The sequence below is a fragment of the Gekko japonicus genome, unplaced genomic scaffold (genome assembly GCF_001447785.1).
Source record: "Gekko japonicus isolate JY-2015 unplaced genomic scaffold, Gekko_japonicus_V1.1 scaffold3415, whole genome shotgun sequence".
Taxonomy (NCBI): domain Eukaryota; kingdom Metazoa; phylum Chordata; class Lepidosauria; order Squamata; family Gekkonidae; genus Gekko; species Gekko japonicus.
The window spans coordinates 6,363-22,449 of NW_015169884.1; the positions used below are offsets into that span (position 1 = coordinate 6,363).

Consider the following 16,087-nt stretch of genomic DNA (forward strand, 5'->3'; position numbering starts at 1 on the left):
CAGCTCTTGATTGTATATTTATTAAGAAGTGTAATGTCAGAAGATTACAGATGATCATCTGTATCAGCCCCTTGCCTAAATCTGGCCTGTTCCCTTCCTAAGATTTTATCGGTCTCCAGCCAGTCTATGATAGAGCGTAAAGCTTCTTGGCCACTGATAAAAGGCTGATTGGACTGTAGTTGGATGGGTCTGCTTTGTCTCCCTTCTTATAAACTGGTAGTATAAAAGCACTAGAAATAAGGCCCGTTGTGGAAATAAATACAACGGGACCTATTTGGTTCATAGTCATATCCTGGGTTGAGTCCCCCCCCCTTTTCCCAGTAATAATCTGTTTCAGACATTTATCATGATACTCGTCATGTATACGAATAAACTGGTAGTATAAAAGCACTAGAAATAAGGCCCGTTGTGGAAATAAATACAACGGGATCTAGAAAGAGGCTCTGGGAAAGTGCTCTGGCTTTGGGCAAACAGTGTCAGTCTGCTTTTAAAACATGAATCTGGGACCTGCACCCCACCAGAATACAGCAGGTTCCATATGTAACTGACATTCCAACTGCCTTGCGGGGGGGGGGAGTTTGAGGTGTGGAATGGAGTGAAGTCCAATCAGCTTCCATATGCAAAAGACCAGGTTGTCGCAGCAGTTGTGGTGTGGGCGGGACCCGGGCTTTGCCTTCTGATTGGTGGCGATATATGCTGAGGAGCAGTGCCATCAGCCATACACTAAGGGAGTGCATTTTAGAATTAGAACTTTGGCACCCACTATCTCTCCGAAGTCCAATCAGCTTCCATATGCAAAAGACCAGGTTGTCGCAGCAGTTGTGGTGTGGGCGGGACCCGGGCTTTGCCTTCTGATTGGTGGCGATATATGCTGAGGAGCAGTGCCATCAGCCATACACTAAGGGAGTGCATTTTAGAATTAGAACTTTGGAACCCACTATTCAATTATATATAAGGAGAGATGTCTCCAAGCAAGTGGCGTAACTCCTGTCACATCTGAGGGAATACAGTTGCCAATATATCCTTCTGCCATGAGGTATTGGCTTTGAAGAGTTCTGGGGGAATTAAATCTGGACTGGAGGCCTTCCCACTCTTCATTTAACTCAGAGGTTTCAAGATGGTGCCGGCCAAGCAGCAGCCGTTGTGCGTTCTCTGGTAAGAAAGAAAATAAGGATTCAACTATTTCTTATTATTGCCTCCTCCTCCTACTTTGTAGTGCTAATGAACTGTTTATGACAGGAGGAGTATAAGCTCTGCTCTACACTTTTGATTAGCACTGGGCCGTACGCCAAGCCGTACCCAAGCCAAGAGGACTATCAGGCTTGTGGCTAGACGTATGCTGCACTACTACACTTCCTTCTGCTGTTAATATGAAACTTCAGAAGCAGCAGGAAGAGGGGGAGGGAAGTAGAACCTGATACTATGGACCCGACTCCAAAACAGGCAAAGATAGGAGACTGTTTTTCATCGCAGAATGTTATCTCTTCAGTTCCTACGTCTAAGTACTTTACCTGTTTAGCCTCAGACGCTGAAGTTGAATCCTCCCCTCCACCCTCTTCTTCCAAAACGCAGCCTGAGGTAGATGATGCCACACAGAGAGAGAAGGCTTTAGAATTTCAGACAATCCCATTGTAGGCTCAGTATCTTTTAAAGCAAAATCAGTAACTTCCATCTTTCAGCAGCTTCGGCTCCGACATGCCAAGGTGGATGGCCTATTGGCTGGAAGTAAAGAGGGTCTTCAAACAACTCCTCCGCCCTCTCACAGTAGAAATGAGGAAAGTCAAGCTCCATCCGTGCCAATTGCAAGAGGAACTGATCGCACGACTCCCACCCAATTAATTTGGGAACCCCATCAAATCTGTCTATGCATGTCTTTATACAATGGCTATCTGCCCTTGTGGCATGCTAAGCCTCTCGTTAGGCGTAATCTGAACGAGTTGTTTGGAAAGTGTCTCACGCTAATGGATCAGTGGAGCTGCTAAACAACTCCAGCCGGAGCCAAAGAGTTTTGCTGACCTTTTACAGGCCCATTATACCAAGGTTTTTACTGCATAATAAAGACTGGCTGAAGGTCAAAGGCATTTTACCAGGACAAGTATTTAAAGATATAACCAGGGCTATTTTTGGGCAGGAACGCACAGGAACGGAGTTCCGGCTGGCTCCCAAGTTGGCCACACCCAGCAGGAACTCATTAGCATAATAGGCCACACCCAACAGCAGAAACTCATTAGGATTGGCTACATTAGGGGTGTGTGGCCTAACATGCAAAGAAGTTCCTGCTACAAAAAACGGCCCTGGGTTTTGACAACAAACAAGGTAAACAGAATAACAAGCAAAAGGTGGGTGTGGCTGGATAACCACACTTCTGGTAACATGGGGTGTGGCCTAATATGCCAATGAGTTTGGTTGTTATGGGTGTGGCATAATATGCTAATGGTTTCTGCTGTTGGGTGTGGCCTATTATGCTAATGGGTTCCTGCTGGACTTTTTCTACAAAAAAAGCCCTGGATATAACTATAGCACCCCTGCTGCCTCATCTATCTTCTCTACCCAGTTGTAACCACACAGCCTCACCTTCTCCAGGTCTTCAGTGTATTATTCCTCAAGCTGCTAGTGGAGTGACTTCACAGAAAATCCTTCCTGTTTATAACTCTTCTACCAGTGATAACAGTTTTATGGAGACAGGAAACCTTAGCACCCTCTTCGGCTGCCCATATAGATTCCTTAGTCTTAAGGGCAGACCTACAGCTATTTTCTCCAAGAAACTCTCAGGGAAGCTGTGGATCTTGTACAGGTTTAGAACCAGATGAAACTGAACTCTCCCCAAGAGATCATGCTACAAGTTGGAGAAGTACAATAGCACCTACTTTCAACTGTGAAGCTTCAATATACCTTACTCCAGCGACCACCCCCAAGGAGACTGAGACCTCCCATTGCAGATTCTCTGCTCCAGCAACCCCGCAGAATTTTACCACGGATATGAACAATAGCTGTGTAACTCTCGATGTCATTGGATCTTTTAACCAGCGTACAGAGACAGATTGACTAAACAATTCCACAGCGCAGAGGATTAAATTGGTTTCCTGGAATATTGCAGAATGGAGAAGCAAAGCCAAAGACCAAGAGTTTTCAGATTATCTTAGAACCCACGATATTCTCCTCCTCCAAGAGACTTGGTTGATTTCCCTGCTTTTTCTTGAGAGGTACAAATCCTTCTCTCACCCTGCAACAAAGTCTAATATTGGCCGACCCCACGCTGGCCTTACTACATTTGTTTCTATTACTTATGACGCAAATCTCCTTGTTCTACAGGAATGTCAGGATCTAGCTCTTGTAACCTTGTTAACTTCTGATGGAGTCTTTATTATAATAATTAATATTTACCTCCCTCAAAGGACAAAATTGCCCTAGCTAATCAGTGGAACAGACTGACGGCCCTTATAGAACAGCTGACCCAAGTATTTCCCCAAGGGGACATTATCTTAGCTGGGGATCTTAATGCTAGAGTGGGCAATAATATCTATATTCTTGCTACTAAGTCTGGCCTTGACTTGGAGACATTTAACTTTTTACTAGCACCTGGTAATAGACACTCCCGGGACAATACATTTAATTTAACTGGACAATACTTCATTCAGTTATGTACCCAATTTTATTTACTCTGGCTGAATGGCTTAATGGCTTATGGAAATGCAGATAATTATACTTTTATCTCTACCAGAGGGTGTAGTGTAGTTGATTATATTTTAGTTTCCTCAAGTCTTCGTTCCTCTATATGTAACTTTGCTATTCAGGAACAGCTTTATAGTGACCACTTGCCCTTAGTTCTTACACTCAAGTTAGATAACAGCATCTGTTTGCAACCTATGATTCAAGAATCTGATTTACCAGCTAGGGTCTTCTGGTCTCCAGAGGTAAGGTTGTCCTTTTCAATAATTTTGACCCAGCCTTTTATCTTGGATTGCAGGGATAGATTAATAGAGTCTACTGACCAAGATTCTTTTGGCTTGTATAAATGAGTCATTGAAACATAAATATCAGGGCATCAAACCAAATCAATTTGTCCAACCTGCTAATGGCCCTTGGCTTGATAAAGAATGCAGAGAACTGAAATTTCATCTTTGCTCCATTTATCGCCAGGACTCTCTTATCTCCCTGAAGAATATCAAACATGCAAAAATCACTTTAAAAACCTCATCAAAATCAAGAGGAATACCTTTGTCAATAAACAGTGGGAGCAATTACTAACTGCTATCTCCCACTATGATTCAAAGCAATTTTGGGCATTAGTTAATAGAGCACTCAGACCAGGAACTCTCAGCCCCTCTGTCATTTCTCCTTCTACTTGGTACCAACATTTTCCCGACTTATTTCAGGAGGAGGTTCCAGGTTCTTCCCATATTGCCAACCTTGTCTTGGATGATATGCCTGAATGCCCCCCCGTAACTCCTGAAGAAGTTTTTTCTATTATTGACCAACTAAAATCAGGCAAAGCACCTGGTCCTGACATGATACCTGCAGAAATCATAAAAGCTGATCCTGAATGGTGGGCACCCCCTCTGGCTGCTTTTTCCCCCATGGTAAATTTAACAGGGCATATGCCTACAGCATGGACTATTGCAATTATAGTTCCAGTTTTTAAGAAGGGTGACCACTCAAATCCTGCAAATTTTAGGCCTATCAGCCTTCTTTCTGTTATTGGCAAATTGTATGCTAAATTATTACAAAACAAATTTCATAATTGGCTAACAATTCAGAAATTTACTGGCCCAGAGCAAATTGGCTTTAGGCAGGGGAAACCGACTCTGGACCACTGTTTGGTTCTTTCCCACTTAGTTAATAAGTATACAGGGCGCAGAAGATCCAAATTATCTGTGGCGTTTCTGGATCTTAAAGTGCCTTTGACTCTATCCCCAGGAATCGCCTCTGGGAGAAGATGGCTAATACTTCCCTAGACAAGAGGCTCCTTTTCCTTCCTACTACATACCTCCACCTTGTGTCAAACCAGATACTCTGTTTCAGAGGGATTAGCCCCAAACATTTCTACCAGCAAAGGAGTCAAGCAGGGCTGTGTTCTTGCTCCCCTTCTCCCCAACTTTTTCCTAAGTGACCTTGCCCCCTTTTTGGCCCAGTTGAATGGCCATAGCCCCAAACTGGGTTCCACTAACATCCCAGTTTTGCTTTATGCAGACGATGCGGTCTTATTGTCATTTTCCCGTGTGGGTTTGCTCCACTTACTGAACTGTTACCAAGAGTACTGTAAAATCAACCAATTAGAACCTAACTATGGAAAATAAAAAGTGTTAGTCTTCTCCAAATCTAGGAAGCAATTTACTTGGAAGGTGGGCGACCATAAGCTCAGGTTCCACTAACGTCCCAGTTTTGCTTTATGCAGACGATGCAGTCTTATTGTCATTCTCCCGTGTGGGTTTGCTCCACTTGCTGAATCGTGTCCCGTATGCGGCTTTATGCCTAGAATGTGGCCAAAATCTTATGACTACAAGGGCATGGCTTACGACCTTTAAGTTTGGGCTCCGATTACATTATAGATCTGATACCTCTAGCTACTGCTTCCAACTCTTGACTGAAACTAACTATTCCCCTTGTATCTTCAGCTATATTTATTATTAATTTACTTCATTTGTACCCCACCTTTCTCTACAGTGTGGGCCAGGCACCTTATATCATTCTCTGTTCTTCCTTTTTATCCTCACAACAATCCAGTGAGGTAGGTTAGGGTGAAAGTCACCCAGTGGACTTCAAAAAAAAGGGTCTCTGAAACTCTAACTGCTACATCACACTGACTTTTATAGGGCAGCTGTTGCTGAACAGTGCAAGCAGCTAGTGTTAGGTGAGCCATGCAAATCTGCTGGTATTGTTACTCAGTGGTTGCTGCCAGACCTAGGGTGCCAACCTTCAGGTGAAACCTGAAGATCTGGAATTACAACTGATTTCCAGACGAGAGATCTACCCCCTGGAGAAAATAACTGCTTTGGAGGCTGGACTCTATGGCATTGTATCCTGCTGGACTCCCTTCCCAAACCCTGCCTTCCTTAGACTACCCCAAAATCTCTAGGAATTTCCCCACATGGAGCTGGCAACTCTAGCCAGGCCTAGGGAGTCCTCCCTCAAAGGTCAAAATAGGCCTGTAAAGGACCCTGCCCCCTCCCCCTGCCTTTTTCCTTACAGAAACCCAGCCTGGAAAGCTGTTGTTGCCTGGCAACAGCCACCAAGGGTTTCTGTTTCTTAAAGCTACAGGTGCTCCTGTTATCACTTTGGTTTTTTTTTAAATCCCCCCATTTTTATTTTTAGATGTCAGATTTTTCTGCAAACCTAGGGCATTGTTCAGGTTTGTAGAAAGATTTGTCTTTCCCATTCATAGCTCCAGTCACCAGATTTAAGTATCCTCAGATTTGGCTGACTTTACTATTAGTATATAGATTATGATTATGTTGTAAATAATTCTTCTTTGTCCTAGAGGGCAAAAAGTATTATTTAAAAATGTGAAATTTCTTGTGGTCATCTGCTTGGTGAATAACATGCTTTTAAAACTGCAACTTTACTTGTGATTCTGTAGGTTTGCCATACATTCCAAAAGATTATATTAGTCTGCTTTGGCTGGCTGATAGTCATCGCCAGTGATGTTTTTGTACCACCAGTCCACTAACTGTGACCTTACAATTCTTCTTCTCAGCCTTTTGTTCTGCTTTTTCCAACAGTGGAAGAGGTGCCAATCTTTGTGCTACCATTTCGTTTTCACAGCAGGATCTACACAACTGAGCAGATGGCTGATCTTGATCAGGACAAGAAGACTGTAAAATGCATTCAGTGCTCAGGACCAATTCAACCCAGCAATGTTCTATCTTTTTGCCTCCATTGCCAAAACAGCCCCATCTGCTGTAGAGGAGTTGTATCAGAGGCACTGACTGCTTCTACTTCAGTGAATAAGCATTCGGAATCTCAAGGCATGCTTGTTTCTTTCACTCGCCAAGCAGCATCTCTTACAAAAGAGGTAAGCAGACTTTCTTTTCCTAACTGCAAGCTCAGATTAGTGAGGGTTTGGTTTTTTTTGCCATTATTCAATAAATCGGGCCCGCTTTTGCTTTGAGAAATGGTTTTTCTTTTTTAATAGGACAACTTTGAAAGTAGGCACTAGGGTGTGCTGTATCAACTGCATGAGAATGGTTAATGTTTATTATTCTCAGCAGAATACTGATACTGGAAAAGGAAACCTCCTCCTCCTCCTCCTCCTCTCTGAATGCTGGTGCATTGCTGGCCCAGCACTGGTGCTGCTGAATATTATACTGTACCCCCTCATCAGAGGAAAAGTATGTCTGAAGAAACCAAACTCCACATAACAAATGCACTGGAGTCCACATCAAGCCCACTACAACACACTAGCTATGGAGTGGATGTCTCCGTAACACCCATATGGAAGTAGCCAACCAGAGCCTGTAATGTTGGCATGGATTCCTGATGTCAGTAGGTCACTGCCCATGCACAGATCACAAGAAGGGAGGAATCAAAGGAAACAGATGCTGTAGAGCTGGGAAAAGTGCAGAAGAGAGTAACCAAGATGATTAAGGGGTTGGTCCTATGAAGAAATGGGACTACGATGGCTCAAGTGGTTAAGACGCTGAACTGCAGGCTGTGGAAGGTCAGTAGTTCAGCAGTTCGAGACCTGGGTGCCGCATGATGGAGTGAACTCCCATCTCTAGTTCCAGCTCCTGCCAACCTAGCAGTTCGAAAGCAAGAAATTGCAAGTAGGTAAATAGGTACCACTTCGGTGGGAAGGTAGCAGCGTTCAGTGCGCCTTGGTGTTTAGTCATGCCGGCCACATGACCACGGAAACGTCTTCGGACAGCGCTGGCTCTTCGGCTTTGAAATGGAGATGAGCACCGCAACCCTAGAGTCGGATTCGACTGGCTTTCGAGCAAGGGAACCTTTACCTTTACTTACCCATGAAGAAAGGCCTAGGAGTGTGGAGCTATTCAGTTTAGAGAAAAGACTACATTTTAATGTATTTTCTTAATTGAAAACTCTCCTTTCTCCCCAGTGGGGACCCAATGTGACTTACAAGATAGAGTTTTATAAAGGGATAGAGAAAACATTTTTCTGTCCCACAATACTAGTAGTAAGGGGCATCCAATTAAACTAATGGGCAACAGATTCAGGATGGACAAAAGGAAGTACTTCATTCAATAAGTAATTCAATTGTGCAGTGCACTTCCAGTAGGTGTACCGATGACCTTTGTCATAAATGGCTTTAAAAGAGGTTAGACAGTTTCATGAGGGGCAGGGTCCATCAATAGCTATTAGCTTTGAAGACCAAGGGAACCTCCATGTCCAGAGGCTGTAAACCTCTGAATATCAGCGCTTGGAGGCATCAATCAGGGAAGGCACCTATGGCCTGTTTGCTGGCCCACAAGTAGGAACACAGGGACAAGCTCCAGGAAACCTCATTCTGTGTTACCTTTTGCCAGACAGACGCTCAGGGAAAGAACCATGACTGCTCTGATCCAATCAGCCACAGCTCACTTGGCAGAGGCAATGCAAATAGAATGCCTAAAACTCCATTGCACAAAGGTTTATTTCCTGGGGTGGGCAAGGGCTAAAGACTACGAGTCTCTTGCCTCGCAAGGCAGAAGTAGAGAGTAGGGCAGCAGCAAGGGAATGCATAACCTCCCATTCACAAAAACAGTGCCATCTTCCCCAATAACTCACTGGGGGAAAGCACCCATGCGGCAACCAGGAAGCATGGTTTCAAATGCCACTATCAGGTGGTGGCTAGAATATAAAACCCAGCTTTTGGCCAGCAAAAGCTGATCAGCAGTAAAGTCGAAGGAAGAGGCTGGACTTGGTACCTTGAGTTGCACTGTAGCGTGGAGTCATAGTGGGGAAGGGTTGGATTTTAACTCAGCATGACTTCTGTGGAATTGTTGCTGGTGTAACGCTGTGCCAGTGCTGGGGTGGAAAGAGCAAAATGAACAGTTTTAGGATCCCTGCTCCTTCCTTGAGACTTCCTGATGTCAGCAAGTTTTACTCTGGTACCAGCCTGGTTTGAGCACGCCTTGGTGCTGGTTTATTTCCAGATATGCCAAGGTACCTTCAGGTCACACTGGCGCATCTCACAGTCGTGCTGGCATAGGGTTTAGTTAGTATCCTAAACCCGTGGTTCTTAAACTTTTGAAGTAGGACCCACTTTTAAATTTGTGCCTTTTGGGGCCCACTTGCAAAGTTAATTTCACACTATTTTCCTCCTCTCCAACATAATAATATGTATAAATCTTATTTCAGCTAATACTGAACAAGTTTATATTTTATTTTCATATCTACTGTTTATAAATATATAGCATTTCTGACCAGTAGGTTGTCTCATATTCTGCAGGGAGAAACCCAAATTTGCCACCAAGCCTCCCAGAACAACTTATCACAGCTCACACTGCTCCTCTTTTGCATTTCAACATGCAGTTTGAGAACCATTTAAAAAACAGGGTTTAGGATTAAATTATAAATGAAATAATCCACAATTACAAAGGTCTATATTATCAATAGAAAGGAACATTGGGCAGTCCTATCTGAAAGCTTAATGTTTAGACTTAATATTTTTGTTAATCTCAAAGTTTACAATAATAGAGACTATGATATTATAGCAGCAGATAAAAAAATCCAGAGAGGAGTGTGATTATATAAAATTGACATACATATATCAGGAATTCTTTAGTCTTTTTAGAAAAAGGTGTAGACAGGCCATTTCTTTGGTGTCCAATCAAGTACTACTTAATGCATTTACTGGGAACACATTCATCACGTATCATAACATCTTCTTTAATGGTATACACTCTCAACACATAGAGTGGGAATCTTTAAAAGCCTTTTCTGTGGATGTCTGTAATAAATACACATTTTTAAACAATGTAATGAAAAAGCACTTAAATCTGAAAGTTTTGAAGATAATTCATAATTTGGTACATTAACATAAATTGGTCTCCTTAAAGTAGAACTCTTAAAAAGAAGGATGCAAACTTAATATAATCTCAGGACATGTTTGAACATATAGGTAAAGGTTCCCTTGCTCGAAAGCCAGTCAAATCCGACTCTAGGGTTGCGGTGCTCATCTCCGTTTCAAAGCCGAAGAGCCAGCACTGTCCGAAGATGTTTCTGTGGTCATGTGGCCGGCATGAGTAAACACCAAGGTGCACGGAACACTGTTACCTTCCCACCGAAGCAGTCCCTATTTATCTACTTGCAATTTCTTGCTTTCGAACTGCTAGGTTGGCAGGAGCTGGAACTAGAGATGGGAGCTCACTCCATCATGCGGCACACTCGGGTCTTGAACTGGTGAACTACTGACCTTCCACAGCCTGCAGTTCAGCATCTTAACCACTTGAGCCACCACAGTTCCTTGAACATATAACCAGTGACTAATTTTCATAGAGAAAGCTAACAGTATTCACCCACAATCACCTTCTTCTTGGTATATAGTATGATATCAGAGAATTTCTTTATTATAACTGATTGTGAATCTGACATCCCAGATGGCCAGTAGTATTTAAGGCTTATCCAGCCAGGATACTCAAGGTGTTTTGAAAAAGAAGTAAATTGTATGAAAATGGCAGTTGTTTTACGTGAAATGCATTCTGCTATCCTTTGCAAGGAGTATATCATATTAGCACAATAATTCGTGTTTTTGTTTTCTTAGCTATATTATGTGTGCCAATCATGTTAATTCCATATTTAATCAATGCGATTGTTTTAATTATGTGAATCAATTGTCAGTGAATCTGCTTGTGTAACAGGAATTGTATATATCATATCACTTATACTAAAGGAGGTATTTGATGTCATACTAACATGTGGCTCTTGGTTTTTTTTAATCTACTAGTGTCCATCAGGAATATTTTTAAAAGCTCGGTAATTTCTCTAATTGGGGAAATATTCTGTTTTTCATACAGGCTCCTCCAAATCAATCACATTCAAGCATTCTTCCCATTCTTCAGTTGAGGAAGTCTCTACATATATTTATTTTGTTTATTTATTTATTTTAAGACATTGACTTAGGCTATCCCTAAGTATTTTAAAGGGCTAACAAGAAATGAAACAAATAATTATATACAAATAAACTTAACAGAATTACTCCTATAAAACGCAAAACAATTTACAAATCTCCTAAACCAGATACCCACAAATGATTATCCTTAAATAAAGTAAGACCACTGAACAACAAAACTAATAGCGATTTCTCTCCCCAAAGTTAACCAAAATTAATAAACAGTGCCATCCTCAGAACTCTTCTTGGGAGGATACCCCCTTGAATAGAACTGAGCAAAATTCTGAGTAGACCACCTTAAGATTTCTCTCTAGAAGGTCTTTAAGGAGAGGTTTTATGGTCTTTCTTGTTGATTTCAGTTTCAATTTGTTCTAGAGGGTTACTTTGAGAAATATAGAGCTGGATGTCATACAGGACACTCCATCCCAAAATTTCAGATGATCCCAGAGATTCTATAAAAATTAAACTGAATGAATGGAATTCTGCAAGTTAGAGGCCAAATTCTGTACTCCGCATTGTCCACAGCCATTTTCTGGGTTCTACCAGACAGAAGAGATTGAAACCAATGGATCACGTGCTATCCACCCTTATACATTTTTAATGTTTCTAATCCGTGCAACAAGATAATGATAACTGATGGTATAAAAAGTAGCAGAAAGGTCTAATAGAATCAACAGAGAAGAAACTCCCATATCCATAAGAGAAGATTATCCACCAGTGGTATTAAATGTGTCTCAAAACCATGCCTGAAGCCTAATTGAAACAGGTCACATGAAGAAGTGCCATACAGGTTTGCTCGGGGTTATTCTGATCCTACCTGCTCAATCACCTTGCCGCCAAACAGCAACGTTTATTTGATTTATTTGATTTATACCCCGCCCTCCCTGCCAAAGCAGGCTCAGGGCGGCTTGCATAAAATTTCAACAGATAAAACAGCAATTATAAATATAGACCTAAAACACAACGTAAAGTGCTAGTGATCAATTTATATGGCGATGGCGAAGCAGTAGTAGCATCAGACAAAATAGAAATGCAGTCAGCAATTGATTTTAAGATCGGCAAAACTCAGGCTGTGTATGATGGAATTGGGCGCAGGGTCTCAGTTTGTTAGGTGCGGCTCCTTAACTGAAGGCCTGGTGGAAGAGCTCCATCTTGCATGTCTTGTGGAACTGTAAAAGGTCCCGCAGGGCCCTGATGTCTTTTGGGAGCTTGTTCCACCAGCACGAGGCCACCACTGAGAAAGCCCTGGCCCTGGTTGATGCCATCCTGGTGTTTTTAGGGCCCAGGAGGGTCAGGTGATTTTTGAGACCTTGACTGTAGTGCTGTCTGGGGAGCACGTGGGGAAATGCGGTCCCTCAGGTAGGTAGGCCCCTGACTATAAAGGGCTTTAAATGTAAGCACCAGCACCTTGAAGCTAATTCGGTACACTATAGGTAGTCAGTGCAGTTCTTTTAGTGCAGGCTGAATGTGCTTCCACATGGGGAGACCCAACAACAGCCTGGCTGCTGCATTCTGCATTAGCTTGAAGCCAAGGGCAGCCCCATGTAGAGAGCATTACAGAAGTCTAATCTCGAGGTGACCATTTTGTGGATCACTGTCACCAAGTTCTTGTGTTCAAGGAAGCGAACCAGCTGCTTGATCAGCCGAAGAGGATAAATGGCTGACTTAGCAGTGACTGCTACCTGGGCCTCCGTAGTTAGGGAAGCATCCAAGAGCACTCCCAAGCTCCTAATCTCCAACACTGGCACCAGCGTCAAAGATTGGGAATGGGATCCCTACACCCAGGCCACCCTGACTCAGGTACAGGACCTCCATCTTCGTCAGATACAATTTTATTCGGCTCAGTCTAAGCCAACCAGCCATGGCCTGCAACGGCAGGTCAGACTGGCTGCCCAACAGCAGATAGAGCTGGGTGTCATCCGCGTACTGGTGACATCCCAGCCCATGCCTCTAGGCAATCTGTGCAAGGGGGCACATATAGATGTTAAAATAGCATCAGGGAAAGTATCACCCCTTGGGGTACTCCGCAGACTAGCGGATGCCTTTGGGACAACTGTTCCCCTAATGCCACCCGTTGTCCCTGACCCTGAAGGAACACAGTTGAGACTAGCCTGTAGTTTGCTCAGTCATCTTCAGCCAGGGAAGACTCATTTTGCAAAGATCTGATAACTACTTGTTTAAGAAGTTCAGGGAACTTACCCTCAATCAAAGAAGTATTTATAATTCCTAGTTTAGCCTCTGGGTTTTTTTAAAAAAATTGCCTGCATTTTAATTCAGCCTCTGCATTTTAAAATCACCTTCCTTCAAGCTCTGCTGTTCAGTGTGATTCTTTTGGTGTAGTGATGATCAGAGTACATTGATTTCCGCACGGCGACCTGAAAGTCCAAATTCCCTTGGTATGGTGACCCATCCAGGGCTGGCCTGAGCTCATCAGATCTTGGAAGCTAAGCAGGGTCAATCCCTGGTTAGTATTTGAACCCCCAAGGAAGTTCAGGGTTCTGATGCAGAGGCAGGCAGTGGCACCACCTTTGAATAACTCTTGCCTTGGAAACCCGACGGGTTCTCCATTAGTTAGTTATGACTTGACAGCACAAAACAAAACAAAACCTGAAACAAAACAAAAGCACACTATATCCTTGGCACCCATCTAGTTCAGCATTGCATTCTTTACAGTGGCTAACCAGATGTTTTTTGAGAAGCCAGCAGACATGGCACAAAGGGTCCAGCTGCCCCCACTATGAATCCCAAGCAAGTGATATTCTGACATTAAAGGTAAAGGTTCCCTTGCTCGAAAGCCAGTCAAGTCCTGACTCTAGCTGCCCTGAGCCCGTTCGCGGGGAGGGCGGGGTATAAATACAGTAAAATAAATAAATAAAAGGGTTGCGGTGCTCATCTCCGTTTCAAAGCCGAAGAGCCAGCGCTGTCCGAAGACGTTTCCATGGTCATGTGGCCGGCATGACTAAACACCAAGGCGCACGGAACGCTGTTACCTTCCCACCAAAGTGGTACCTATTTATCTACTTGCAATTTCTTGCTTTCGAACTGCTAGGTTGGCTGGAGCTAGAGATGGGAGCTCACTCCGTCACGTTGCAGCTCGGGTCTCGAACTGCTGAACTACCGACCTTCCACAGCCTGCAGTTCAGCGGCTTAACCACTTGAGCCACCGCAGCTCTTTATTCTGACATACACAGCCTTTTATATGGAGGTTACATTCTGGCCTTTGAGCACCTTCTCCTTCTCCATTACTCTCACTAATCACCCCTAAGATTCTTACACACTCTAGTGACAATCAGGACACATTTTACTTGAGCAACATGTATATGCAGTGAAGGAAAATGAGAAGATACTGTTTCCAGGGTCAGAATCTTGGTTTCCAAGATACAAAAGAGAGCCATAGGAAGCGCAGGGGCGGCCATTAGGGAAGGCTGGCCTGCAAACCACTTGCAGGGGCTTTGTGACCTACTTTTGGATCCCAACCCACAGGTTGAAAAACACTAGTTAATAAGTACCTCTTTATTGATATGTAAGAGAAGCATCTAACTGGAATAAAAGAATTTAGATTCACATATGAGTTATCTCTCATTTGTAAGGTCTCATTAGTCATCCTAACATATTTCTACTACTGATTTGAAATCTGTTCACCTTTTCTAGCTCTTGTCTCATTTCCAACATTTTATGGCCCTTGTAACTTGCATGTTCTTTCCTCATAGGTTGGAAGGTATACAAAAATACAATGGCCCCGGCCCCACGGGCCAGATATCGCGAGGGAGGCATGGCTAATTGCCTCGGTACAGTTTGATCCGCGATTACGCGATCAGACGCGCCGGCGGCACACCACAGGTCCTTTCCTCAGCGCCGGCGGGTAAACGAGGGACCGGAGGGGAGTGCTGCGCGCTGGCGCGATCACACCACGGGCGTCTGGAGGCAGCCCGTGGCAAACGTTTACTAGTACCTTGGAGGTACTAGTTTTTTAACACGCATTGTCGGCGGTAAGCTACGAGTGCGCTCCACTTCCCAGATGTTGGGGTGTGATAATCCGCTCACCATCCGTGCCTCTCCCGTGGCAACTTTGCCATGTGACCGGGGCCTATATAGCTTTTTAAAACAAATGACTTCTATTTTAATGTTATGCTTATCTTTTTATATTCCCAAAGGTGTCAAAATCATCCTTGACAGACTGTCACAGACCACTGTTCTTTGCCTCAAGCATTCGAAGCAGTAGTACAGAATGCAAAGTCCCTCACACACGAATAGATGATGGTGCAGCAATTCAGGTTTGCAACTGTGTATCTCGTTGAAGTTTTAGCTTCACTTTTCTAGATGGCAACTTTTTATCTTTGTTAGTATATAATAATATTCATGTTAACTTTCTTGGGAACAGTTTTGTTGCATGCCACATTCCGTGAGGATTGCCGCAATAGCGGCTTGGTGGATGTTTCTGAGCTGAACAAGTAGTGGCCAAGTTGGTAGGTTTATAGAATTGTTTTTTTAATGAAAAACTGTTCACAAATGGCATCAGGGTCACAGGCAAATGAACGACTACATTACAACTGAATTCGCAAAACTGGTCTGAAAAAAGAGGATATATTTTATAAGTTTTTTATAAGTTTCAGAGGATGGCGGAAGACAGGAGGGCCTGGCGGGAGCTGGTCCATGGGGCCGCGAAGAGTCGGACTCGACTGTGCAACTGAACAGCAACAAATTTTATAAGTTATTAAAATGACTTTTATATTGAGAGTTTTTGAGAGTTTTCTGGCAACCCTCCCAATGCAGACCCCAATGGATCAAGATGTGTGGAAGCCAGAAATGCAACCTGCTCTTTTATTTGATGTGGAGCCAGTGACAATAGAACCTGGGAGCCCTAACAAGGATCTAGAGGTTGCAGCTGAACCCTTGCCCCAGAGGACAAGGAATGGCAGTGTCTTTCTTGATAAGAAAAAAAGCACTTGACCTGATAATGGAAGCTGACTGACTGAGAGAAGAACCAGCAACTTCCAACCTTAAGATTCTTTCATGGAACATTGCTGGCTGGAAAAA

The 16,087-nt window shown here is 43.4% G+C and overlaps 1 protein-coding gene across 1 annotated transcript in view; it reads left to right on the forward strand.

Moving 5' to 3' along the window:
* Positions 1-3,794: 3,794 nt before the first annotated feature.
* The window catches only part of STK33 (serine/threonine kinase 33), a gene marked incomplete at its 5' end in the record, with an annotated part of 49,722 nt that continues 37,429 nt past the window's right edge, over positions 3,795-16,087 (forward strand). The window contains 4 exons of the mRNA XM_015417462.1: positions 3,795-3,914; positions 4,377-4,546; positions 6,889-7,012; positions 15,205-15,324. Of these exons, the coding sequence (XP_015272948.1) occupies positions 3,795-3,914; positions 4,377-4,546; positions 6,889-7,012; positions 15,205-15,324 (534 nt within the window). The remainder of the gene's footprint in view (positions 3,915-4,376; positions 4,547-6,888; positions 7,013-15,204; positions 15,325-16,087) is intronic.